Raw genomic sequence first — 27120 nt, 5'->3', positions numbered from 1 at the left:
GCGGCCACCTCTCCCCCGAAGTAGGTGCACGAATGCTGGCCGCGGTCCTGTGACACAGCAATGACCTCTGCTCTGGTGCTGGCTTTAGCGGGGCTGGCAGGTGACCCGTGCATCTTCTATTTGAGCTCAGACACCATCCCAGTGGAGACGGGGATCCCTTTTGGAAATGGGGCTTTGTGCCCCCTGAGCTGCTGAGCTGCCCCCGGGGAAGCCGACGGGGGCAGCTGGTGGCACCGAAGTCAACGCTGGGAGATAAGCCAGAAACCCTTTAAAAGAAACAATTGGGGTTTTAATGCTGCTAGGCTTTGCATGGGGACCAGACAGCAGTGCGCAGGGCAGGACGCAGCCCTGCGTGGGATCGTTTAGGGATGGCAAGGGAGGATGTGATCCACAGCGTTGCCAGAGGTCAAAGAAAAGGGATGTGATGTACAAACAGCAGGTTCTTTCTGGGCTCCGAGTGTCTCTGCTCAGCCCCGGGCCGGAGGGGAGGGCTGCGCTGGGAGACATAGGTATCGGCTGCGAGGGGCCATGCATCTCTGTCCTAATGGAGAGGCAGACAGGCGCAGGGACAGGCCAGGAGGTTACCCGAAAGCACCCCCATGCCACGTTACTCGAACGCATCCCCATGCCGCTCTGCCCTCCCCGCGCCCTGGGTGCTGGCAGCTGGGGGAAGCATGGGGGTAACCCAGGGTGTGCTCACAATGCAGGCTGGCCCTCCTCATTGTTACTGCCCGGTGATGGTGGAGGGCAGGAGGCGATGCCCTCTGCGCCACTCAGGACATCGCCGGGCAGAGAGGGCCACGGTCGAAGGGCTGTGATCCGGCTGGTCCCCATGCCGCGTGGGGGAGCGTCTCCGATGGAGACCCTCGGGTCGGACTCGTCCCACGCTGCCTGAGGGGCTAGCGATCCCTTTCTCTGGACTTTCCCCCTTGGGTAGACGGCGCCCCGGCTCCCCCAATGTGTGTCATATGCTTCGGGAAAGCGCTCGGCCACGTGTTTACCACCTACCTGGCCACCAGCTACAAGTCCCAGTTCCGGAGCTGGCCCGTGGACTTCCGATGGGACGAGGCCGGCGGCCACGGCCTCCCAGCGCCGCGGGGACGCCCCGCGAGCGCGGCGCCCGGGCGCACCGATGCTGCCCAACACTGCTCTCTGCTCAGGATGAAGCAGCTGCCCGGCCAGCTGGCCAGCTACGTCCTGGCTCGCTCGGTGGGCCGGTGGCTGCTCTACCCCGGCTCCATCTCGCTGCTGCAGAAAGCCCTGCAGCCCTTGCTGGTGGAGGGGCAGGCCCGCCTGCTAGGGCAGTTTCACGGCAAGCGGGCCAAGCTGGTGGCTCGCGACGGCAACCAGATAGACACCATGTTCGTGGACCGGAGGAGGAGCACGGTGGGCGGCGAGGACCTGGCGCGAGGGAAGCAGCTGGTCATCTGCTGCGAGGGGAACGTGGGTTTCTATGAAGTAGGCTGCCTGGCCACGCCGCTGGAAGCCGGCTACTCCGCCCTGGGCTGGAACCACCCTGGCTATGCCGGGAGCACGGGCCTGCCCTTCCCGCGGCACGACGCCAACGCCATGGAGGTGGTGGTACAATACGCCATGAACCGCCTGGGCTTCCAGCTCCAGGACATCCTCCTCTACGGCTGGTCCCTCGGGGGCTACACGGCCACCTGGGCCGCCATGACCTACCCGCAGCTGGGCGCCCTGGTGCTGGACGCCACGTTCGACCACCTGCTGCCCTTGGCTTTGAAGGTCATGCCCAAGGGCTGGAGCAAGCTGGTGGCCCGAACGGTGCGGCGGCACTTCAACCTCAACGTGGCCGAGCAGCTCTGCGCCTACCCGGGGCCAGTGCTGCTGATCCGCAGGACCCTGGACCGGGTCACCGCCACCCACGTCAGGGCCACGGACCAGCTCGCCGACATCCGGTCCAACCGCGGCAACAAGCTGCTGCTGCGGCTGCTGAGATCCCGCTACCCCGAGGTCATGGTGCGGGGCGGGGAGGTGGCTGTGCACCACTGGCTGCGGGCCGCCAGCCCCGCGCAGGAAGCGGCCGTCTGCAGGTACTACCAGGTGGAGGAGGACTGGTGCATCGCCCAGCTGCAAGCCTACAAATCCAGCCTGGGGCCTGGGGACGGCTTCCCTTGGAGGGTCGGGAAGGACACGACCCCTGGAAGAAGGCAGCAGCTGGCCCTGTTTCTGGCTACGAAGTACATGAAGAACGTGGAGGCCACGCACTGGACTCTCTTGCTGCCCAGCGAGTTCCAGATGCCCTGGAAGCTCTAGCGGGGCGGCGGGAGACGAGCCCAGGAGAGTCGGGGGCACAGGCTAGGACACGAAAAGCCGGGCTCCCCCATTCAATGCGCTGGTTGTGCCTGTTTGCCGTGATTTCAGCCTGGGGAGCAATACGCTTTGCAGGCTCTGCAGGGATGGGTTTCACCCCGGGGGGGAGCAGACAGCTGCAAAATAAAAAGGTTAAAAAACCCCCGAATCCCCTGCGAGACCTAATTGGGAATGACTAGGTCATATGAGTGGGTGCCGGCGGGCTGGGCACAGAGCAGCTCACTGGCTTCTCACCTCGCCCACCCACCTCGCGCGGTCCGTCCCTCACCGTGGCCCCGCTGCCAAAGGCAGCTGTGATGTCACAGTGCCGAGACTGTGACCTCACTGTGCTGGGCGGCGGGATCAGGCTCCTGCCCTGTTCTCCACCGCCCCTCGTCCGGCCCGTGGGTCTGCGGGGAGTGGGGCACTGGAGGCAAAATCACCTCACCCTGCTGGCGGAGACACAGCCCTGGAGATGTCCGTGGGGCTGGCGGGCCGCCCCAGCCCCGTCTCGTCGGGGTTGCCATCCCCGTCTGGGAGCTCCTGCGGCGCCGGGACATCTTGCGCGGTGCACGGGGGGTGCTGCAGAAGCCACACAGTGCAGCCGGGGGGGCTTGTTCTGGTCACGAGGCTGGCTGCCGACTTAGCCACCGCTACAGGAGAGCATCACGGAGGCTGAAACACGAAGGATGCCAGCAGCAGAGTCCTTCTGCCCAAGCCTGAGCGTCTGAGGTAGCTTTGAACTTCCAGCCCCGGGTTGCAGGGGAAGAGGTGAGGGAGATGAGCACAGGGCTGGGGGAGGTCTCTCTGGGAGGGTGTCGGGAGGTTGCTGGCAGGCCTGCGGAGGCACGGGGGTCTGCCAGGGCCTGGGGGAGTTGTGTTTTCCAGACCAGCTTGTGATGGAGCAGGGACCCCTTTGGGGAGGTGGGAGCACAGGAGGCACCTTGCAGGCCTGCTGCTGTCACAAAGGGACCCGTGGGTCTCCATGGGGGCAGCCTGGGCTGGGGCCCAGAGGCAGCAGTAGCCCCCAAGGAGAGAGCAGGCAGAGGGGTCTCTGCCCTCGCTGCAGGAGGCTCGGCTGGAGGCCAAGGAGCAGACACGCCGTTCTTCTAGGAGCAGCTAAGTGTGAGGCTGACCCATGTGGGGCATCACCCCGATGCCCCCACTGGGGCACGGCCGGCAGCCGTGGACCCTCTCTGCTGCCCGGGGAGGCAGACGTGGTAGGTGACAGATCCTGGGAGCTTTGATGGGGCCAGGAGACCCCTGGGGCTGGGGCTGGGGGGGAGGGAAACAGGGCCAGAGCAGGTAGCACGCGTAGGGATGGGAGAAGGGTAAGGACAGCGGTGTGGGATGCTGGGGGAGTCTGCAGACTGCACGCCCCGAGCTCCAGGCCAGATCCTGAGCCCTGCGGCTGGGCGGGGGGGTCAGGCTCGCTGGTCCGGGAGGTCTCCTCTCTCAGCCCAGGCCCATGAGCCGAGCGGGGGCTGTGGCCAGCCCCAAACGCAGTGTGACAACCGCACGGGCTCCAGGCGAAGGTGTGGGCGGGTGGGGGGGAGGCTGCTGTGGCTGCAGAGCAGTTCTGCTGCCTCCTGGGGAGATTGCCATCTCTCTGCAGCAGCTGTTTACCGAGTGGGAAGCTGGACCCACCCTGTGTTTCAGCCACCGCGTCGCCCCCTCCTCCCACAGGCCCCGTGACAGCCTTGCACTGGCTCCAGATGATGCCATTTCTGGTCACTGGCTGGGGCATCTTCTCCAGCCCTTGCCTCTCCTGGCCGAGGGGCAGGGCGCTGCCGGGTACGTGCCATGAGTGGACAATGAAATCTAGGTCAGGGCTCTGCGAGAGGGGCACCGAGCCCAACTCCTCTCCGATTCCCAGCAAATCACCCGAGCCTGGCACAGAGGCCGTGCAGGCTGGAGCGGCTGGAGCCTGGGTGATGCATCTGATGCCAACCCGACCAGAGTCCCGCAGGGGCAAATGCTGCAAGGGCAGAAGGTGTCGGAGGCAGCAGCAGGGCACACGATGCCTGGATGCTCATGGTCTGTTGGCTTTTAGGAAGGGAGAAGTGTCACGGCTGTGCCCTGCCGGAGCAGAGCTGGCAGATAGCGTCCTACCCTGTGGTGCCCGCAGCTTCCGTGAAGCATGGAGCCATCCCTGGGGATGCAGGCTGGCTTCCACCCGCCTCCTCGAACCCCGCGGGGTGTCCCCTCTGCCCTTCACAGCCCGCCTGCTCGCCTTCTCCCACGCTCCCTCCCCAGCTGCTCTCAAAGCGCGGGGCGCAGCGGGGAAGCCGTGTGCTTGCGCAGGGGGTTCGGTGGGTGGAGGGCAGAGAACACAGCGCCTACCTGGGGGCACAGGATTCGGCCTATCAATTATACATCCCCTGCACACGGCCCCATGCCAAGGGGCCTGAAAGGTCACGGCCGGGCCTGACGCAGGATGTCACACTGCATCGCTTAGCATCGAGCAACAGGAAAGGCAAGCGGCCGAGGCAGACGGGAAGAGCCCCAGCCGTGAAGGGAGAACGCAGGGGCTGTCTGCAGCGAGCCGCGCTGCAGTGGGTAAAGGGAGCAAGGGCTTGCAGAAATGAGTCAGGCCCAGCGAGAAGCATTTGCACTGGGTTTGCTGCTGCAGGCGGGAGGTGCCGGATGATCTGCTACCGAATAAGACTTGGCTGCGAAGGGACACTCGCAGGGTAACGCTTCTAGCTGTGTTGCTGCTATGTTTACCACACCATGGCATGCGGCAAAATGTGTTTCTTGCACCTTTGACCAGCCTTCCTTTGTACTCTGCCCGCAAATTCGTTTCCAGTCCTCTTGAGCAGCTTCATGGTGACACCAGGTAACATCAGAGAAGCAGTCGAGCACAAAGAAGCTTCCTTCTTTCCCCTAGAGCTGGTACTGTACTCCACCCCCCACCCCAGGCCTGGGGCAACGAGCAGGGAGAAGAGGTCAGGTTGTGCAAGTGCCAGTGACTGGTTTAAGGTCCCGTGTCTTGAGACCCTGTGAAACTAGGAACAGGACCTTTCTACCTCTGAGAAGTGGGAGAATTGCTCTGTGACTCACCCAGGTCTCGCTCCCTTCCCTCGAGGGGGCTGAGACCGGACTCTACTGAGCTACGAGACAGGATTTGTTTTTTGTGCAGTCCAGCTTACTGAGGCCCTGTCAGGAGAGGGGATTTTTGCCCCCCTCTTTTTTGCCCTAGTTTTGAGCTCCTGGGGCCAGCCTTTCAAAAGGCACCGTGACCCAGCAGCTGGCTTTTCACTAGGCAGAAGGCAGGGCAGGCTGGCATCTTACTAACTCGACGAGGCACAAGCTTTTGTAGACAATGCTTACTTGGTCGGATGCTTGGTTTTCACTGGGAGCTGAGCCCTGTTTTAAAACCTCGCCTGCGCTAATGAAGACCCTTAGCTTTACCGGGGACAGGATCCTAGAAACAGCTCATTGGAAAATGTCAGACACCCCAAAACTTCCCTAGGACAACTCGTGCGGCAGTGGCATGGCCTGTGCCAGACGGGATGGCATCGGGCTGGGGGCACTCATCTGAGATTGCCCCGGTGCCTTTCTAGCCGCTCACTAAATCATCCTGTTCCTGCAGACCTCTGCAGCTGACTCCTCGTCTGCCCGAGGTGAATATCTCTGGCTCCTTTTTTGAAAACAAGTGGAGTTTTCACCTTTTCTAGGGGTGGCTGATCTCGGGCAGTGCAAATAGGCCAAGTGGCAGAAAACGGGAAAGTGAAACTAAGTAGAAACAAAAAGTCGGTTGATGTGGGCTTGCAACCCACCTAATGGTGAAACCCACAGACATGCAGCAGGCGGGGGCTCTTCTGATGGCTTCCAGGCTCTTTTTGGGAAGGGAGAAACGGAGACAGTGCACATATACACACGCTGAGTTTGTGGGCTGCCTCTTGAAGTGCTGGTGAAGCTTGTGTGTGTTTGCCTGGCTGGATGGGACAGCAGTGAAACTGCTGCCACAGCAACCCAGGGGCAAAGGGGACCGCTGGGGTTGGATGGGACCTGCAGCCCCTTGCACAGGGCGTGCTGTTCCTACACCACCCCAGGCAGACACCTCCCTCCCCAGCCTCCTGCTGAAAACCAGCAATGAAGGAGATGCCACCCCTGCCAAGAGGCAACACAGTGAAAAATAGGGCGCGTGAGTCCTGCTGTCAACTTCTCTGAATTCCTGCCAGCCGAGGCGTTCCTTCTACCTATACAACCAATTTAGGAAATGAGTCTGTCATGCTTGTGAGGCCCCTCTAGCAGCTGGGAAGCAAACTGCGATCTGAGTCGGCAAGTTCTTTTATTAGCAGCCTAATATGATTGTTAGCTGTTCTTGATAATGTCAGTATTGTAGCAAAATGAGGATTTCTGCTTCCCTTTGACGTCCTCCCCTAAGCTACAGAGCAGCCTGTTGCTCTCTCGTCTGCGCTCTGCTGCTCTGCACCTGATATCCATTCTGCGTGTCGAACTGTGTCCGCGTGCGTGTAACTCTCTCGCGCACATCCCTCTTCCCTGACAGATGTTTTTCTCAGGTTGATGCTTGCCTGTACAGCTCTGGACGATTAGCAGGGTGAGGTGTTCCTGATCAATATGGGGTTTCTAAATTCTGTGGAGACTCACTGGCCACAGCCTGGAAATGCTTCTTTGTGAATTAACGAGCTCTCCCAAGAGCGAGTCCTTTCCTCAGGAACTCAAGGTAGAATTCCCCTTTGGCAGGAGAGAAGTTTGCCTCCTTGTAGGCATGGGGTAGAAAGCCATATGGTGGCTAACGGCAGGGTTGTCTTCAAGTGACCTTTTGGGTCCTGCCTGGAGCTGATAATGAAGGCACAAATGCAAAGCCAACCACCAGCAGCAGGTTCCCTTTGTGGCCGGCACGGTTCTAGGCAAAGGAGGAAGGAGCTTGGGGCTTGGCCTCTACACCCAGGGGCCTCCTGGGGGATGAGATGGTTTTACCACCATCATGCAATGACGAACCTGGTATTTGGGAGCCCCCAGAAAAGAGAAGGAAACAAGGATGGGAGTCAAATGGATTTTCCTGTGAATTCTTTTTCTGGGTGGTGGCAGGAGAGGGGTATTTCCAGTGACTAAAGCCCCGGCGGTGATTTTTTTTTTAACGGAAACACATTGCAACTTTGGCTTTATGTCTAGGTCACACCAGGAGTGGAAATGAATAATAAAAACGACAGAAATAGCACTTTTTCCAGGCTGCTCTGAGCAGAGGGATGCTTGTGCTGGTGCTGCCACCTTTGCCTCAAATGAGGGCAGAGCAAGATGAAGGAATTAGGAGAGGCTGGGCTTTGCAGCTTTGCTCTTTTCTCCTCTGCTGCTTGCGAGGAAGTGGGCTTGCTGGGTGAAATGAATCTTAGAAAATAAAACGAAAAATGAGGAAACCTGCACCAAATGCTGAAAAAGAAAACTCGGTGGGTTTGGAAGAGAATCTTTTTTATTGTATCATGCTTTACTGCTGCTAAGGGGTACCCGCTAGCTGCAAAGTTCCTCGGCTTTAGCTGTGAAGCGGATTAAGGACCCGGCTGTCTGTTGAGTTGGAACAGTTCTGTGCTTGGGGATGTCCCCGCTGATCTAAACTTGCTCCCGTTTCCGCGACAGGGTGTCTGTCGTAGCCGATTCTGGTTTGGGCTACAGGCTGGTGAGATGCAGCATGAAGCAGACACTCAAAACTGTTTTTCTCTCACAGTCTGGGAAGGCAGTGGTGTTACTCTCATGGGACGTAGTTGTTGGGGGGGAGTATATCCATAACTCCTATGCAGACCAGCACAAGTGGCAGATCCCTGGAAAGCCCAAGGGGTTTTTATGGTCTGTACGGCTGAAGTCGGAAGCAGAAGTCCGAGGGTTGTACACAAGGAGCCGGCAGGCTCACAGTTTGCTCCCTGGGCGCTCCTCCCCATACAGCCTCTGAGCATTTGAGGAAGGCTTCCCCATGCAGGGGGGGAAGCATCAGCTTTGTTTGGGAGGTGGGAAACGAGCCGGGCTGAATCTGGCAGGCAGTGGTGAAGAGCCATCGGGCCCAGGGGCTGCGACGACTCCCATCTGCTGCCGCGGCCACCGAGCTTTGCAGCGGGCGGCTCGAGGGAGCAGGCCAGCCCCGCTCGGATTCGGGGGTGTCTGCCTTCCCCTGCAGCGGGGCACGGGCTCTTCCTGGAGTATTCCTCGCAGTAATGCCCGTTGATAGCCGGCTGGCACAGTTACGTCTGGCGCTGTCGGGATTGACTGCGTAGCTCTGCCCAGCGCGCGCCCCATGGACGCACCTGGGCTGGTGTTGACAGGGCCGAGCTGCCTCGGGCGGCTCCAGGCTCTGGGCGCTGCCATGGAGGGGACCAGGAGAGGGGGCTGCCTCCTGCTGGAGCCCCCAAAACCCCTGCCCCAGGCCCACCTCTCCAGCCCTGGAAACCTCCATCACCCTGACATCATTCCCCCTAACCCCACCCTTCCTCATGACGTCACCAAGCTCTGCCCCCACCCTTTTACATGAGGTCACCAGGCTATGAGCCTCACCCTGCCAAGAGTCTGAACCCCGCCCCTTTCACATGCCTCCGCCCCACGGGCAGGGCCCCACCCTTTCTGCATGACGTCACCAGACTCTGGGCTCCGTTCTTTCCACATGCCTCCACACCAGGGTCTGAACCCCGCCCCTTCTTACGTCATCAGGGGAATGAGCCCCACCCCTTCCACATGCTTCCACCCCACGGGCAGGGCCCCACCCTTCTATGTGACGTCACCAGGCTCTGAGCCCCGCCCTTTCCACATACCTCCCCACCGGGGTCTGAACCCCGCCCCTCACCCCTCCTATCCGGCATCGCCCCAGGATCTGAGTCCCGCCCCTTTTACATGACGTCACCAGGGCCCTTCCGCACTCCATTCCCCGCCCACCCCCGTCTCATTTCTGGGCGGGGGGGGGGAAACGTGGCGTCGCGGCGGAATTGACGTATAGCTCCCGTGCCGCCCCGGAAGTGGGCGGGGCTGGGCGTCGTGTCGGCGCTTGCGTCCGTGCGAGCGGGGGTGTCGGCGGTGCCGCAGCAGCAGCTTCTTCCGCCAGCCGCTCCCGGCGCGGCCCGACATGGAGAGCGCGAGCCAGGGTGGGTGCGGCCCGCGGGCCGGGGCGGTCCCCTAAGGGGGTGGGGGGTCCCTTAGAGCGGGGTGGCCCTGCTGGGCCCTACTTGTCCCTCCAGGGGACACCCCCTCCCCCCCCGGAGGCTTACTCGTGCCCCCTCCCCCCCCCGTGCTTCTCGCCCACGACAGATATCAACCTGAACTCTCCCAACAAAGGTCTGCTGGCCGACAGCATGACGGACGTGCCTGTGGAGAGCGCCACTGCGGCCCGCCCGCCTGCTTGCGAGGGGCTGACGCCGGCTGAGGAGGAGGAGCTGCGCACTGAGCTGGCCAAGGTACAGCGTGTGGTGCAGGCGAGAGCCCGGCCGGGGCCCCACATGCGCTTCGGGGAGCTGGGGGCGCGACCCCTTCCACCGCATGGCCCAGACTTTAGTGAATTGAGTCTGCTGCGAGGTGCTGGTGCCTCAAAGTTGATGCACTGCTTGTGCGCGAGCATCTTCATGTGCGTTTTAATGCACATTAAAGTGTCACTATAAAACAGTGCTTTTTACTTCATGTGCATTAAAAGAGGCTAATGTTCATTAAGCATCGCTTAAAAACTTCTTAGCTCATGTGCATTAAGAGAGGCTGATGCACGTTGCCTATATCTTACAATGGAGGTACTAGATTTAATGCACATGACCTAAAGCATTTTAATGCACATGCAGCCTCCAGCATTTAGGGCACGTCTACACGTGAGAGAGGAGCAGAGGAAAAACACCAGTTGGACCCAGCTCGCTCCCCTTTCAGCCTCTGCTCCCTGCTACAGAGTGACATGGGCTTGTTTGTTACCTGTAAAAGATTGCAGGCTGTTGCCCGCTGAGAAGGATTGTAAAGATGGGAGGCTGCTGAGACAGTAACAGCTCATTTCATGGGATGAAGGAAAGGCACAAGAGGGGATGGGAGTGATGTTGGAGGCTCAGAGCGAGTGCATTGAGGAGGGATACTGGGCAGCACACCGCATCCTTGGAGGTTTTTGAGACCCAGGTAGATGACGCCTTGGCTGGGATGATGTAGTTGGGGCTGGTCCTGCTTGGAGCAGGGGGCTGGACTAGATGTGACCTCCTGTCCTTCCAACTCTCATTGTTTGTGATTCTAGGACGGCGCCCACTGGCTCTTGAGTGAGTCCAAGGAATTAGCAGTCGCTGCCCAGTGAAACTGCCCAGAGACCTGAACAAACCAGGGACAGGAAAACAGTCCCACAGTTCCTGGCGGTCCTCTTGACCAGAGCCTTCTTACTGGTCAGATGGATGGCCAGCTTGGCTGGGGCCAGGAGGAGGTTGACCATGAGGTCTCAGGACTTGGTAGAGTTGTGGATGGGGAGCGTGGAAACTATAAGGTGCAGGGAGTTGTGCAGCCGGAACCTCAGCAACAGGTTCTGGAGGAGGTGGGGAAGGGGCTGCAGCCTGGCACGCTCCACATAGGTGTGACCAGGGTCTCCCTCTGCTTGCAGAAGGGGCTGGTGCGGACAACATGGACCTCCAGTGTGAGCCACAAAATGGCAGTTCTCTTATGTTCTTATGCTAACAGTAGGATGCTTGGAAGAGGCTATGTTGGCCTCGCTCCATGCTGTAGCATAAATGACCTGTGAGCTTTATAGACTGGGATGCATCTGGTGTTTATTTTTCCCCTTTGGATTCAATTGTAGCACCTTCCCAGAGGTGTCCTGACCTCAGAGGTTCAAGGAAAGCGATGGGTTTTCTCTCAACTCAGGTTGAAGTCTAGTTTCAAGTGAGTTTAGATGATGGATTTGTACAGGGTGTTTTGGATGGGGATGATCCTGCCTCAGGCAGGGCGTTTTAGATTACCTTTGGGGGTCCCTTCCAGCTCAACATCTCCATGACTTCTTCTCCATTCAGAAGAGAAAGCATTTCAAGTATGTGGAGCATGGAAGAGAAACTCCTTTGGAATAATGGCATTTAAAAGCATGCTTTTTTAAAACCTTTTAAAAATATTGTTTAGTTTGGAGTCTTTATTTGCATACAAAACAACAGAAAGAGGAAGAGCTGCAGCTGTTGAGTTGCAGTTTCTGGATGTGCTTTAGAGCCCTATTCTAATTCTGACTCAGGAGTCCAAGTGCTGTTTCAAAAATGCAAATCTGCACTGTTGTGGCTAGCTAAGATTTGTCAAGCATTTTGATGGTTGTGAGTTCAAGCAGAATCGAAACTTAGAAGTAAACAACAAGGAAAGAAGCAGTATTAAGAAAAAAACATGACAGAATTACAAAATAGACCCCATTTTGCTTGGAAGTAGGATTTGGCAGGGTTGTCAGGATAAGTGACCGTTGTTCATGGCTTCTGGTTAACCTTTGTATAGCTTCCTAATTTTAAATCTGAATGTTACTAGTATCATCCAAAATTATATTGTCCAAGATACTGAAATTTAATTTAATTAGTCAAACTTTATAGATTTGAGGTTCTTGTTCGCGTTTTTCTCCAGTGTATAAATATCTTGATTATTCTGTGAAATATTAATTGGTAAGGGTCTTTTCATAGTTAACCATGGAACCAAACTCTTCTCCTGACACATTAAGACATCCCCCCTGACTGAGTCTTCTTTTTTTAGGTGGAAGAGGAGATTGGTACTCTGCGCCAAGTCCTGGCTGCCAAAGAGAGACACTGTGGAGAGCTGAAGAGAAAATTGGGCCTCACTCCCTTTGATGGGCTGAAGCAAAATTTGTCCAAGAGCTGGCATGATGTTCAGGTCTCCAATGCGTAGGTGTTTTCCATGACGTGCATGAAAATAAGTTCTCTCCCTTCACTGAGAGGCCTGGAGGGACCCTCTTTGGGCAGGATGACTTGTGAACCAGCAGAAAATGTTGTTAAGCGAAAGGTACCAGAACTGACAGTTTCATGACTGTCTGGAAGATGAATTGACTGCAGCATATCATGGCTCCAAGGCTTTTCCTCTTTGAATGGTCCTGGAGTTAGTCCTTTTACTGGTAGAGACAATTATTTGTTTATGGGTTGGGATGAACAGAGGATGTTGCCTCCAGTAATTTCTTTATATTAGCAGAGGCTGAAAATAACTTTTGAAATGTGTATCCTGGTCTGTGCAGTTCTTCGTATGGCCCACCTGTTGGCAGGAGGAGAATCTAACTACAGTTGGGCTCTAAATCTCAGTGCCATGAGCACTCTGCCTGTCTTATTCTAAATGGGATATTCATTCCATTCCTTCCTGTAAACTTGGGTGAGTCATTAATAGTCTTGTCTCAAAATTTGCAGAGTATTCTCCAGAATTGCCTGCTCTTTACATTGACATCTTTTTGAAGTTTTGGTACGTGTTTTGTCATATAACATTCCTTCAAGGACTGTCTGTTTCCTGCTTAGGTCACCAATTAGTTGTGTAGCTTGGAAAAAAAACAGCTTCTGAGGCAGAATTTCTTAATGCTAGCAGACTACATCCAAAGATGCAATACAATGAGGCATTTATGGCCCAAAAGAGGTGAGGTCACAGTTAGGTTTGTTGTGTCCCTGACCAGGTATTGGTGTTGAAACTGATTTCTGTTCATATCTGGATGCGTGAAGCTGTGCAGTAGAGATGAGTTCATGAATATAAGCCTGTGCCCAAAAGGAATGGATGTTTGAACTGAAGGGATACTGTTTCATCTGTACAGGCCTATGTTGCCTGTAAGTGGATTTTGAAATGATTGACAGAGCTGTCAGTTGGGGAAAGATATTCTTCAGCTCTGCTTCTCGCTCCTCTTCCTTCCCCCACCCCAGTCCCTGTTCTTTGCTTCCCCCAGTAGCTAAAGGCTCTGAAGTGTCGAGTTATCTTTATTTTAACTTTCCCATCTGAGACTGATCCACTAACACTTTTTGTTTCTAGTTATATGAAAACATCTGAGAAACTTGGAGAATGGAATGAGAAAGTGACACAGTCTGACTTGTGAGTGCCCTTAACTCCTCAGCATCACCTTCTTGCTCCTGGCTTTGTTCTCCAACTTGTATTGCTCCTTCTTCTTCCAGGCATTGAGGGGCTGGGCATGGGGCACAAAGAGATCTTGCTTAAGGCTCTCGCTTGTAAACAGTGTACTTGACTTTCAGCCATAAGCATCCCTCTGTTTCAGGGAAGGCAAAAATAAAAGGTATTGCTCTCATTCCTGGCAGCCTCTTGCTTAAGCTGAACAAATTCCAATCAGTTACCACACCACTCTTGATGAGAAGGTTAAGCATGTTATTTATAAAATAGTTGCCTCTCAGTTAGCCCTTGTCAGGCAACATCTGAAGCACTGTTTTCCAGCTTTAATGCTACTCAGGCTTCTTCCCTTTTCTCTTGTAGAACATTTTGACAGACACAGTTGGGACTAGGTGACTGGATTAAGACTTCTGATCATAAGTGATGACAAAGGACTTGGATGTTTCCAGGGCTAGAAAGGACAGGAGCTGAGTGAATTCAGTTACTGGAAGCTGTTCCAAAGTTAGTGCGACTTTGTCAGTCAGGTTCTTTTGGACACCAAAATACATTGGCATGCTGTAAATTTCTGCTGGGTGGAATTCAGCAGAAATGCAAGTCCAGCAGACCGTAGGTCAGTGCAGTGGATGGCTTGCACCTGATTAGTTAGGTTAGCACTTCATTGGTTTATGGTTTTAAATAAATGATATGGAGTCTCCTCTTTGGATGTTAGGGGCGTTTTGTAAGTATTATTGTGCTACAGGCTCTGTGTGTGTGTCTCTCTGCCTTGTTAAAGGAAGTGCTAATTCAGCTCAAAGGAAACATGAGGAGAAAGTGCATATCCTGCTGCAGCTTGGCTCTGCCTTAGTAGGGAGTGACTACTGAGGCAAAGCAGAGGGGGTGTGTTTTGGAGGACGTGGTTTACCTGCTGTGTTTCATCTCCGTCAAATAACTTGTGCCATTGGCGGTATCAGAAGTTTGCAGGAGATGGTCTTTTACAGTTGTTTACATTCCTAGAGCATTGCAACCAGTGCTAATCCTCACAGCGCCTGGAGGTAGGTATATGCTGGTCCTTGAAGATAAGAAAATGGAGACAAAGCTCAGATGACTTGTTCAGGGTTGTGCCAAGTCAGTTTAGAGTTGAAGCTGAATTTGAAATTTGGCTTCTATGGTCAGTGCTAAACCACACTATTGTGTAGCTGCCATGCACAGAGGGGAGAAGACGGTAAGAAGCGGCTCTCACAGCAGGCAAAGTACAGGGCTTGCAGTTTCAGTTGAACTCACCTGATCCCTTTAAACTTCCAGATTAGGTCATTGGAATCTCTCCCCTTGTCCTTAATCTTTTTGAATAAAGGATGTTTGTTTGCTGCTTACCCCCTATCTGGAAAGGTGGTTGCAAGAGGGAATAGTTTTCAACCAAAGAAACAGAGCGTTATGCAGAGGCATTAATGATGTGGAAAGTCAGGAAGGAGAAAGCATTGTCATAAGTGTTGGCAACTTTTCTAACCTCCATTGTGTTCATAGATATCATTCGGCCAGCAGCACATTGGAGGACTGGAACGAAAAATTAACCCAATCAGAAGCGTGAGTGTCATAACCTTTGGTGTTAACCAATGTTCCAAAAAGCATATTGCCACTAACACTGCCCCAGGCTCACGGCTCTTCTGCTTTGACTAGTCCTGTAATGTGCTACCTGTGGAAACCCTTCTTACCCTGCAAATATCTTTTGGGAGCCAGCCTGTCATAGATCTTGAATTGATTCATCCGAGTGACATTACCCTCGGACATTTGTCTGCAGACCTAGGTGATCCCATGCAGTGCTTTGGAGCAAAATGAACCCTATGTACTGTACTCAGCTGGCGCTGGGTTTTAGTTTCAGCTGAGAGGCCATGGCTTGAAGAGATAAATGAAACTATTTTATTCCTAAGGATGGGAAGGATCAAGGGATAATTGCATTGCATTGTGGAGAAGTAGGTGCCGCTGTTTTCCATGTGACTGGTGCACTCTGAATAACTAGGGCTTCTGTTACCAAAACGTACCGTTTTGGTAGCACCAACTGGTATTTAAAAGGCTGAGCTTTATTGTTATTATACTCCCCCTGTTGCTCTTAAGTGGTTCTTTAGTCAGTTTTCTGGTATTAAGCTCAAGTAAAAATATGCAGAATAATAAAGAGCTTGCGAGTCGTGTTTTCATACACTAGCTTGCGTTAGCATGGCATGACCGATTTGAAAGTGTGCCTGCAGAAATAAATGGTTACACTCAACTCCCACATGGTCCTGGTAAATAGCTGCCTTCTTAAGTTTAACTCAGCTTAGCTTGTATGATAGTTGTAGCAGGACAGATAATCCAATATTACCCACTTGCACATTAGCTTGACTATAGGATTTCGTACTTGGTTACTTTTTTGAAGTTGTTTGGAGTGGCATTGCAATTTAAACTATGCTGTTCCTCATTAAGTTGCCTGAATTCGCTGTGAATTTTAGAGGAGACTAATTGGCATATTGTAAAAATGTGATCTTAGCCCTGCTCACTACACTTTTTAATAGGATTTAAGTCAGTAATGGAACTTTTAGGTAGAAGAGTGGAGTGAAGCAACTGGGAAAGATGGGGAGTGTCTCCCTTGCATCCTAGTGGTATTTAGATAATGACAGGGTTAGGTCATGGGTTGCTTCTAAGTTGCCTGTTGTACATCTTGGCATGGAATTTGATCTCTTTTGTTGAGTCTAATTATAGTAAGTGGCAGTGGGTGTGTGGCAGTGTAAATCTAGTTCATTGTCAAGAGAAGGATGGGAAGATATGTGGTTCTTCTTTCCAGGAGGGCTGTCTGCTTCCCTTTTAAAGAAGATAAATCTTTTCTGCTGCTTTCCCTGGTAGATACCAAGTGATGTTCTTTACATGCTAGTTAGTACACAGGTCAGCTGAGTAACTTACTTCCTGTAATATTTTTCTCTGAGAAATGAACTTGGAATAAAAAGCTTCTGATCCAGTCTACTTCCTTTCAGTCCGTGATAGGTGCCAGGAAAAATGCAGCAGGAAGTCTGCCTCTGTAGAGCTGTCAGGGCACAAGAGGAATGATTCAAGAGTTGTTTACATCTTGAAGAGCTAAGGCGTGCTAGCCTTCCTGCTGGGTTTGGCACTTACTGCTAGCCAGCTAGACCTAAAAAAAAAAAAATAATAAAGTTGGGGGTGGGGGTGGGGAAAGAGGAGGCTAAAAAGTATGATACACAAGGCATTCTGGAAAACCAGTGCAAACTTCTACAGTATTTTGATCCAGGATTAAATAAATGCCAACAGTCAGATCCAGGAATTCCAAGGCCACGTTATTCCTGGCAGGCTTTTGGGGATATTTATGCAAAATCATCTTCTGTTGCCCCATTTCATGAGCTACTGTGCTGCACAACTGACAAGCTCCTTGACTGAAATAGTAACCCACCTGTGACACTGCTAGTGCTTTTCTGCATTGTCATGTCTCCCTCTAGTTACTTGTCCTTCATAGAGAGCTTAGTTTGCGGTCTGAAACCATGCGTTATAGCAAAAAGGTACCGCATTATTATTATCTTTTTTTTTTAATTTAGGGTCAGCTCAGGTTTTATACATGAAACGCGTGCATTCAGGTATTGCATAAATGTTGTAAACTAAGATTGGGGTAGGTAAGGTTATTTGGGTAGATGTGATAGCTTTTCTTAGCTCAACTGAGAGTTGGAAAAATGTTCTTTGCAAGGTTTTGGGCACAAGCACCCTTCTTCTGGCATAGGGAAATCTCCGACCAGCAGAGACTCCCTATGCCTGAAGAAGGGCGCTTGTGCCCAAAAGCTGACAAAGAACACTTTCCAACTACTCAGGTGGTCTAATAAAAGATATCACATCTACTCAAAGAACCTTGCCCACCTATGTCTTTAGACCGACACAGCTACAACCGAAACCCATGCAAAATAAGATCGATACAGTTTAGGACTCTTGAGTCATGTTGTGTAGGAGGTGTAGGGGCTTTTTTGTGTACAGTCCAAAACTGACTGAGGTTGGTGCAAGGAGAGACCAAATTGGTTACTATACGTTGGGTAATGTTACAGAACAGGAATAGCCTGTTCAGCAGAGAAATGCAGTTTAGGAAGGATGGACTACATGGAATTCAGTCCCAGGTTGGCAGGTGACAGTGAGTTGTTTGCTATAGTGATGTATTACAGCTGATGGCATATCTGGCACCTGCTTTTCTCTTAAAATAAATCGGATTGTGGAGGAGCATATTAACCTGAAAGACCTATATGCTATCAACTGGATTTTAAAGTGCAACTGTGCTCTCTTCCCCACTTCAGCAGGAGAGGGTGATACAAAGAACAAAGACGGTCTTTAATATGCTGCTTCTCACCTCTGCACTTCAGAGAGATGAGGGATTTCTGCATGGCCTTTACTTAAATATCCTAGTATAAATTATATAGGAGGAGGCCATAGAGCCAGATGTTAACTGCTAGCCCAAGAACAACTTGTAAAGGATACAGTTGTGGGGATGCCTCGGCACATTTGGTTCCAGAGCTTGGCTGGGGGCGGGGATAAAGAAAGGTTAAGTGTCTCTTTCTCCAGTCCTCTGAACTTATTAAATGGATCTGTAATGAAATGGAGGTAAAGCTGTCAGACTTGCTTAGCTGTGGTTAAAGGTAACTGATGGGAACTTCTTTTCATGTAGATGCTAAACTGCAGTTGCAGAGGAGATGCTAATTTTTGCAACTCTTGTCTGTGCAGTCAGAGGTTGATATGGCCAGTCTCTTCAGTTCCTAATACTGCAACAAGTGCATTTCTAACCTTTAAGGCTGAAAGCTCATATTTGGAACAGCTTCCTCAGTGCTGAAAGGAGGAGCAACCCTTCATAAAAGGAGTAAAAGAGTTGTGGAACAAAATGTGGTACTCAAAGTAACTTAAACCCCACATGGAGAAATTAGAAATTGATGCACACTAATATAGCAACTGTGGTAAAGAATCTGAAGCAAAGGTAAAGAAATATTAAATCAACTTGCATTGTCTTGCTACAGTTCAAAGCCATGAGTCTGAGAGACAGTAGAAGGGTAGCTTTCAGCCCTGTAAATGCAGCTTACTAACCTAGTATCTTGCCTTCAATGTGGGCACCCTTTCCAAAATGCTGGGATGTTTCTCGCTTTCCTGCTTGAGATTTTACCCCTTAAGTTAACTTTTTGTGTCTTCCTCTCTTTCCCCCCCCCCCCCCTTCTTAGTTATAAGAAGACTCAGGAAACCCTGTCTCAGGCAGGACAGAAGACTTCAGCTGCCCTTTCTAACGTGGGCTCTGCTATAAGCAGGAAATTTGGTGACATGAGGTAAGATCTCCACTTCCTAGTGTTTGGGGTTCAGAATTTTGCAGTGTGGGAGACCTGAATATTTGAGATTTAACAGCTGGGCTTTTCCAGTTATATATGTGTGTGTGTGTGTGTGTGTGTGTGTGTGTGTGTGTGTGTGTGTGTGTGTATTTTTAAGATGGGTTTTGTCACTGATTGCATTTGATGGCTATTCCACATAACCTGCTATGTCTTGCGTGTTTATCTAAGCTCCCCCTGGGCCGAGTGTTCCAGAGCATTTTCAATCCCTGGTCTTTTTATCTTGCTCCACACTGACAGAATAGTTTTAGTCTTTCCCTTCAGAGGGAGGAAGTATTGCATTTTTCTTTGCAGCTCACCCAGTCTGTTTTCAGGAAAGGTTTAAGGGGTGGGCCAGATCTTAATTCATCTACTTGTATGATGATGCCTTTTTGGTTGTTTCAGTGTTGAGAGTTAAAATGAATCTAACTTTTTTCTCTAACAGATGCAGAAAGCTCTGATAGGGAAAACTGGCCATAGTACATCGTGCATCAAAAGCAGGGTACATTGATTCTTTAAAGGGAAGAGTAGCACTCCTTATTAGATATGGCTACCTACCATGCATGTTTGCAGGGGTGGTGGTAAGGGAAGTGGATTGTCTCTGCCCTGGACTTGCACGCAGAGACATCCTGATCATTGAGTTGTGGGTACCCAGGAGTGTGAATTCGGAGGATTTTGGCTCTTCTAATGTTTTTGTGTGAAAATGGGCCTGCATCTCCAGATGTTCAGTTGCTTCATTTTCCTGCAGAGCCTTCTGGTATGAATTAAACATGACATGGAGAAAAGAGCTGTTCAAAGGCCTTCAGCTGTTAAAGGAACCATACAGAAAAATGCATGTAAAACATAATCTTGCCTTAAAGCTTTGCTAAGTCCCATAACACTCTCGGCATATACCAGCTGCTTAACTTTATTCAATGACTTTTTATTTATTAATGTTGTTGACAAGGCTGTGGCCAGCGTGCCAGTGTTCATTTGGGTATTTGCTTTTCCTAGAGATTTCCCCCTTCCCCTGTGGCTGAGCGTACCTGGGTGGTAAGCACTGGATAGTCTCTGATCACATAATACTGGCTGGTCTAAACTTACCTTCAGTTGTACACTGTGTTCTTGGCAGGGCAGTATTGGTGCATATCTTGAGTTTCTTTGAGTTTGGCAGGGGACAGTTTCACTCTAACTTCTAATATCCAGGTATTGTGTTGTCCCGTCTGTCCGTCCCTGCCCTGGAAACTCCTCAACTTTGTGTTTCCTGCTATTTACATTAGTCTTCTACCACCTTAAACAAGCAGGTTATAGAGGCTTTTGCCAAGTAGTAATCTCAATAAACGGGAATCTCTCTAATATTGTTAAATTATGCAACCAAACATGGCAGGTGTAGCAAGAGAGAGGTGAATTCTGCCTCTCCAAGACCTCCCACATCAGAGTCTACATGGGAATAAATAGCAATTAAACCAAAAAGTGCCTAAACAATACAAATGAACTTTGCACTTGCAGCATTGTTCAAAAGAGGTAAAATGAAAAATACTGAAGAAAGATTCCTCAATCTATGTGCAGAAAGGCCACATTTGATATGCAAAGCATGTAATACAAATTTAATCAAGAAAGGGTCCTTTAGTAGTAATGGTTCAGCATTGGAAATGCTTTGTATTTCTGATTGTCCTGGGTCAATATAAAAATATTTAACTGTAGTGTTTTACAGTTATTATCTGCAATGACAATGAAGTGAGGCTGGGCAGCTTCTGCCAACGGTACCAACGGCATTACTAGATAAGTCGTCGGGGTTTGACATGTGCACACCCTATGAAGGAATATGTTATTGGAAGTAAATTTTGTGCCTTTCCTTGAAGACTTAAGAAAATGAGAAGTTTCTTTGTTCTCTGGGTGTACAAATAGCTCTGCCTGGCCTCCTCGGCTGTATTCCAAGCAATATTGTCCTAAGACTTGAAATACAGAATTAATTGGTTTGTTCAGAAACTGTCCCTCCATGCTGACCTGGAAGCTGCTGCTAAGTGTGATTTGATCAGAGATTATTACATGGAGTGAAATAAGGATGTTTCTGTAGTGAGACTTTTTTTTTCTTTTTCCTCCAAAAGGATATGTTCTTTACCCTTCATAAATTGCAGCCCTAGCCTCTAACTGTAATTACTTAAGTTGTCATAGGGCTTTCTCTCGCTCTGTCACTCACACTTCAGACTTGGGATCCAGTCCTCTATTTTCTAGTCTGCTGGCAGTGTTGAGATAACAGATGGGATTTCCCTGTCTTATCTGCCTGTGATGGCTGAAGCACTGGAAGGTGTTTCTCTGTTTGGGGAGAGACACTTCAGACATATAGAGGACTTGGCCCCAGTCCCTGTGATCAAAGTTTTTGTTTTTTGTGGGTTGTTGTTTTTTTTAAATTTGAAACCCTCGGACATCAGGATATATGTTAGAAAAATACCCCAGGGGAACGAGTAGTTCCTGTGCACTGCCTGGATTGCCATGAAATCCTACGACTGCTGAATGTGATGAACTGTAGAGCTGTCCTATGCCACTTTGTATGAGAGAGCTAACATGTTGTGCTGGCGCATCTCCTTATCTCTGAATTTATTCCTCAGGGTGGCTGGCTTAATTCATTGGAGGACTGTTTTTGCAAGTCTTTAACCAGTCAAACTTGCTCTGTTATCTCTGCTTTCAGTTGACACATCTAACGTGCATGCTTGTCTGTTCTTACTTTACAGCATTTTACTGCCTTGTGTGACTAGTAAACCCAGCCTTGAGCGTGTTCTTGTCCTCACCTATGAGGGCAACTTTAAGAAGCTGTATTTTCTATTCTTTTTCCATTGCACTGTGAAGGAAACAGTGCTGTAGTAGCTAATACTGCAAGTGCATTCATTTTTAAATGTTCGCTTGAGCTGGCAGCAGGGCAGCTCCAGATTATAGAAATTCAGGAAACTCTGTATGAGTAAAGAGCTGTGGCAGCCATTTGGCAGCTCTCTAAAAGTTTGGTCTTGGGTGCTGACCAGGTGGAACCGTGCTTGTGGTAATGAGCACGGTGGTGCGATGCATGAATTGGTCCATGCTCCTCTGCTTCCTGCAGGAATGAGATGCAAGTTAGCTTCTGCAGACTTAATAAAGACCATGGGTCTGCCTGTGTGTGTGTGCTGGATTGGATGACTGATTGATGACTGACTGATTTCTGGGGTTTTGGTGTAATCGAGGCCCAATACTACCACCTGGTAATCTGGGTTTAAACTGTGTGGCAAGACTACCTGCCTTGTGCACAGATGAAACTCTGGCAGCTGTATCTAAAGGGAATAAAAGACTACCCCTTCCTGTAGAATAGCCTTGCTGGTACCTCTCAGTAAACGAGTATGCTGTCTCCATGTTGTCACCTGGGGTCAGCAGCCTGTAACTGCTTTGCAAAAGCTGGCAGAGAGGAGGCTAGAAATGGTGGTGTTTGAGTAGCAGGTAGTTTGTCTTGCCAGCCAGGGATGCATGGGAGGCAGTTTGGTATTACATTTTAAGTCAGGATTTCTTGCACTCTTTGGCTATGGCTGCAGAATATCCCTGGACTTCAAATAAGACCATTGCAAGGCTAGCAATGCTCTGTTCGAATGAGAGCTCAGAGGACTCTGCTCTGGGATGGGAAGAGATCTCTAACATGGTAAAAGGGGTTTATAAACTGTCAGGCACTAGGTCCCATGGTGCTAGAATTGCAGTCTGCTCAGTATCATGGATATAATTTTAGTGTTAATGCTGCTAGTGTTAACCCTTGCAGTACTCCCTACTGAAGCTCTCATTGTGAGCATGTAGTGTGAAAAATGCTTTTGTGTGAACTGCTTGCTTTCTCTTGACAAAGTTGCATAGAGCTGGACTGTTGCTCTCAGGCTTTGCAAGAGTGGAGGGCAGCTATGGTGGGGGATTCAGCTGGACAGCTGTGCCAAACTAACTTCTCCCTTTTCTCTCCTGCTGCTGATGGGTTCCTTCAGGGCTCATCCCTTCTCGCATTCGTTTAGGTAAGACACTAATCAAGGTTGCAGAAGGAGATCTATTAGTGCTGCTCATTTAAGGGGTGCTGCGTAGCTGAAAAGGGAAGCTGACCACGCAGAGCGCACCCGTACTGCAAAAACAGATGAGCTAGGGAATTTGGTTGCAACATGTGTCCCTGAACTGGCTTTATGACACAGTTGGGGTTCATTGTGCAGGTTTAACTTCAGCCCTTGCAATAGCACTATGAGCCCCCTCTACTTCTTTATTCCTGGTGTAGCTAGGAGCAGAAACCATTTATAGCAGTTCTTCATTTGAAAGCTGTCAGCTGCATGCCTCTACACAGTGCCCACAGGGTGCTTATTAGATCCTTCCACATAGCCTTCTGGTTTTGGGGATTATCCTGTTTGTTTAGCAACCTAACCTGACAAACCTTTTAATCTTAAATACATTCTGTCTGCTGGTGTAACTTGGTGGAATAAAGCCAGTTGTAGATCTTCTTAGCTTTTAGCTTGTGGTGCCTGTGCACCAGCTCTCCAAAATCCAGTCCTTCATGGTGGGGTCAAATGCTTTAATCCTGAAGTCTTGGTGCAGCGTTACAGGTCCTTTTGTGGGAGGCTTTGCTCATGGCAGTAGAAGGAGCCAATTTGTCATAGTTCAGTTGTGGGGAAAGCTCCTAAACAGTGTTCTGTGACTTGCATGTTCTTTATTAGGTAGTTGGGGTAAGTATCTTGCCATTTTAAAGAACCAGCCTGAGCTGTAGTATGTGAAGGGGTGGCAGGAGGGGGTTTTGACTGCCTCAGCTTTTAAAGTTGAGGGCAATAAGCATTTGGAAACCAGCAGCACATGCACGCACGTCTTGCATTATGTCCAGGTTGAACTGACTGCTAACCCTTTCCTCCTTTGCTCTCCATGCTTCCGAGTAGCAGTTACTCCATTCGCCATTCGATAAGTATGCCTGCTATGAGGTAACGTAGTCCTGGATTTCACAAGTGGGATAGGTGGAAGATATGTAGTTAGTTCTCTCTCCTTTGGGGACTTTAAATGTAGCTGCCGCTTTATGTAACTGCTTCATTTCTGTTCAAGTCTTAACTTGGATGCAAGTCAAGGTCTCAGACAGCTCAGGACTTGAATCTCTGTTGCATGGATCTGTAAGCTTACGAATGGCTCTCTTATGGCCTAAGTAGGTGAGATTAAGATAAAAACAGTAATTTTGTGTGGCTGTGGTTCTCAAATGTCTCTGAAGAGAATTAGGATGCTCTTCCTCCAATTGCAGCACAAGTATGCATGCAGCAGATGGTTCGAGCTCTGATCTTCCACCTAGCCCTGGTTTGCAAAGTAATGGGTTCATCCCAGAATGGTAGAACGCGATTGACCCTGCATGGCGAAACACTGGCCAGAGCTGGACTGGGTGCAGGTCTGGTTTCCTTTATAGTTGTTCCAGTGGGCTCTGTGACATCCTCTTGTTTCTCTCTTGCAGACTCAAGCAGGCAAGTTGGTTTCATGGGTGCAGATATTCAAAGTGAATCCTTAATGTCGATATGCCTTGGAGCATTTTTCTCACTTGATAATTGCACACTGTAGTCCATTGACGAAACAGCCCTGCATGACTCACTCTTGACTCAACAGTGGAGAATACTCCTACTGAATCGCTCATGACCTTGAAGCTGGGAGGCTAAATTTGTTAGACAGTTGACCCAAATTATTTGCTTGCATCTGTTTGTGAGTGTATAACTGAGGGTTGCTTCTAAAGCCACACAAATGACTGCTCTTCGCCGGTGGTCAGGATGGGCTTCTGATGATATCACTGGGGTGATTATAGCTCTCTGCAGTCCTTCCGTAGAAACAGCCTTTTCTCTCACTTGAACAACCTGTGATGTGTGGAGCTGTAGGACTCATTTCAAGTCTCTGTTGAGCTGTCCCTGCAGACTAAGATTGGGTTCCTTTTAACTAACAATGTCTTGTGAACTTGTGAGTGAAGGGCTGGTTTCACTGCCATCTAATCTGTAGCCCACTGATCCGTACCCAGCTGGGGCTGCCTTGTAGGCTTTTCTTAGGTTGAGTGACCTTTTGTTCGAATTGGGAAAACCGTGCGGTGTAAATAATCTGCTTTCCAGAACTTGTACACAGTGTATGTGCTGTTTCCCTCCAACCTGAGCTGTGTGAGCATTCAGTAGGATGTGTTCTGTGTACTGCTGTCCTTGTGAAGGCTTCTTGGCCAGTCAAATACAACTCCAGTTACAACGTATTAGTTGCCTGTCCAAGTCAAGAACAGGCTGTTCCAACAGCTTATGTGACCTTATATTGCCTTTTTTTCTTCAAGGAATTCTGCAACCTTCAAGTCATTTGAAGATAGAGTTGGGACCATAAAGGTAACTATCTTCTTCCTAAGTGTGCACACTAAGCAGATCCCTGGCAGGAGTCTGTGTGAAATGGCTATTGCACTTGAAGTGTTTAAAGGGGCACCAGTGTTTGCAGAGAACTCTGGTGGGTAAATCGCAGCTCACACAGTAAGGTCCCTGGTATTAAGAGTTTATAGTCTCTGAGATTTGACACAAGTCACAGGAGATGGGTGGGGTGGGTAACAATTGGCTGTATTTTATGCTCCTTCGAGAAACAGTAGCTGATCCAGTGTCCACCTCGTCATCTTAAATAGCTTCTCTTTCCTTTTCAGTCCAGAGTGGTGGGCAGCAGAGAGAACAGCACTGACGGCCTCCACTCCCCAACAAGCGTTGGAGATAAACCACCACAGGACAACGCTCCTTTCTAAACCCATCGCATGGCTTTGCACGGCTGTGCACAACTGCAAGAGTGAACCCCTCTAATTTTTCATCACAGTAACAACATGCAGATAAGAGGAGGGGATGAGCCCCACTCTGAAGAGAGAGATCTGTACATCAACACACAGACATTGCTGCTGGGTTCAAGTCAAATAAAGAGAACACAAAGTTTTGTACACAACTATTTTACACTAAAGTTTGTAGATGAAGTGCATCACTGTGCTGTCCTCCTGGGAGAGCACTTAAAATGGAGTTTCCTCAGTGTAGTTCAGAAGCGTTCTTTTTGGCACAAGTTGCCTGTGGTCCCCAGTCAGAGATGTGGTCTTCGAGCTGGGGAAGTTTTCGGCCCACATGAGGAGCAGTTATGGAAGAAGCTAATTGCACAGGAGACTTAAATCTTCCATTTCTGGTTGTTCAAAATCATTTATGGCAGTGGTTGGGTCATCTCCCTCGCTTCTCCCATCACTGCTCCCTCCTGCTATCCCAGAAATGGTGCTGGAGACATGAATGAGGTAAACAGTTATTTTCTCTGGGCTCCCAAACAGGAAACTTGGTTTAGCAGCTGCCTCATTACACTAATGCTCTAGCTTTAACAAAACTAAAATCTTTATTTTTAAAAGCAATGGACTTCAAAAATGAAAGCTGACCAGGGAAAAAAAAAAGCTTTAGCATCATATTAGGGATATATTCCCCTGGACTCTGAAGCTGAAATGCAAGCCTTACATCACCTTATGCTTTACTTGTTTATAATCTTTTTATATAGAGAGAACTGTGAGGGTTATCAAGTTGGGTTTTGAGCACTGGAGTTTTGCATCATACAGTAGTAGCAGCATGCCTATGTGCCAGTTATTGTGTTCATTTGAAATGGTGCACTCTGTTGCTTCAGTGTGTAAAACTTGCTTCTCTGTCCTTGATATAAGCCTGTGTTCCTGGAAAAGAAGGCTGCTAGCAGTGTGGATTAGGAAAGGGCAAAGGTGTTTGTAGCAATATGGGCACCGTACTGGAGAATCCCTTCTCCGCCTCACCCCTGTACGGGCTACGCAGTTTGGAACATCCTCAGTGTGATCGCACATTCTCTTGGCTAATATCCCCACCTAGAATCGTTGTTTACAGGAACTGGAGAGAATACTGGAGACTGACCTCTTCCCAAAGTGTCTGGATATGATCCTCTTGTGATGTCCAGCACAGCTGCTCAAGAGCTGTAGAGTTCAAGGTTACCTTACAGTGGCCTGATTTGAACCCAGGCAAGAGGTGCCTCCACATCAGACGTACCTAGAGTGAGCAATTCTGTGCCTTAGAGGCGAAGTGGGTCTTACTCAGGTCTTTAGGTTTGCTTACGTACATATCAGAGTAGTTGTGATGGCTTGTTACTCTAGTGGAACTAAACCTTACTCAACCCTTTAGAGAAGCAAGTTTTGACACTTACCTGCTGATTTAATAATCCCAAAACCCACCCCTGGTCCCCCATTTTGCAGGTGTTGTGGGAGTGCTATGACATGTTACAAGGCAGACGTACTAGGAGCTAGGCAGAGTGTAGAGTGTCATTACCAGGGTTTATTGTTTTGTGGCTAAACCTTGCCTCTGAATGGGGGAGCAGTATCGATTAAAATGGGGACTGCTGGAGTTTAGGTATTGAACTGTTTCTCTTTACATGTGAATATTAGGGAAATTTGTCAATAAAGCATTCCTTTGGGGGGAAAAAAAAGTCA

General features: G+C 50.1%; 2 protein-coding genes across 6 annotated transcripts; both read left to right on the top strand.

Moving 5' to 3' along the window:
* Positions 1-593: 593 nt before the first annotated feature.
* ABHD16B (abhydrolase domain containing 16B) lies at positions 594-2389 on the top strand. Its single transcript, XM_090065337.1, has one exon. It carries the CDS (start codon positions 958-960, stop codon positions 2275-2277), a length of 1320 nt encoding a protein of 439 aa, XP_089921463.1. The 5' UTR covers positions 594-957; the 3' UTR covers positions 2278-2389.
* Positions 2390-9235: 6846 nt separating this feature from the next.
* On the top strand, positions 9236-27120 carry TPD52L2 (TPD52 like 2). Of its 5 annotated transcripts, none has more exons than XM_090064844.1 (8): positions 9236-9404; positions 9595-9713; positions 11983-12131; positions 13246-13305; positions 14836-14895; positions 18534-18635; positions 24955-25003; positions 25306-27120. In XM_090064844.1, exons 1-8 carry the CDS (start codon positions 9386-9388, stop codon positions 25399-25401), a joined length of 654 nt encoding a protein of 217 aa, XP_089920970.1. In that variant the 5' UTR covers positions 9236-9385; the 3' UTR covers positions 25402-27120. The 5 variants fall into 5 exon arrangements, with proteins under 5 accessions (XP_089920970.1, XP_089920969.1, XP_089920972.1 ...); XM_090064843.1 differs by having other exon boundaries at positions 9248-9404; positions 9568-9713; XM_090064846.1 differs by lacking the exon at positions 13246-13305 and having other exon boundaries at positions 9248-9404; positions 9568-9713.

Source organism: Crocodylus siamensis, chromosome 10, assembly GCF_052110815.1.
Source record: "Crocodylus siamensis isolate JL-2025a chromosome 10, ASM5211081v1, whole genome shotgun sequence".
Lineage (NCBI taxonomy): Eukaryota > Metazoa > Chordata > Crocodylia > Crocodylidae > Crocodylus > Crocodylus siamensis.
This window is presented reverse-complemented; position numbering and strand designations above follow the sequence as displayed.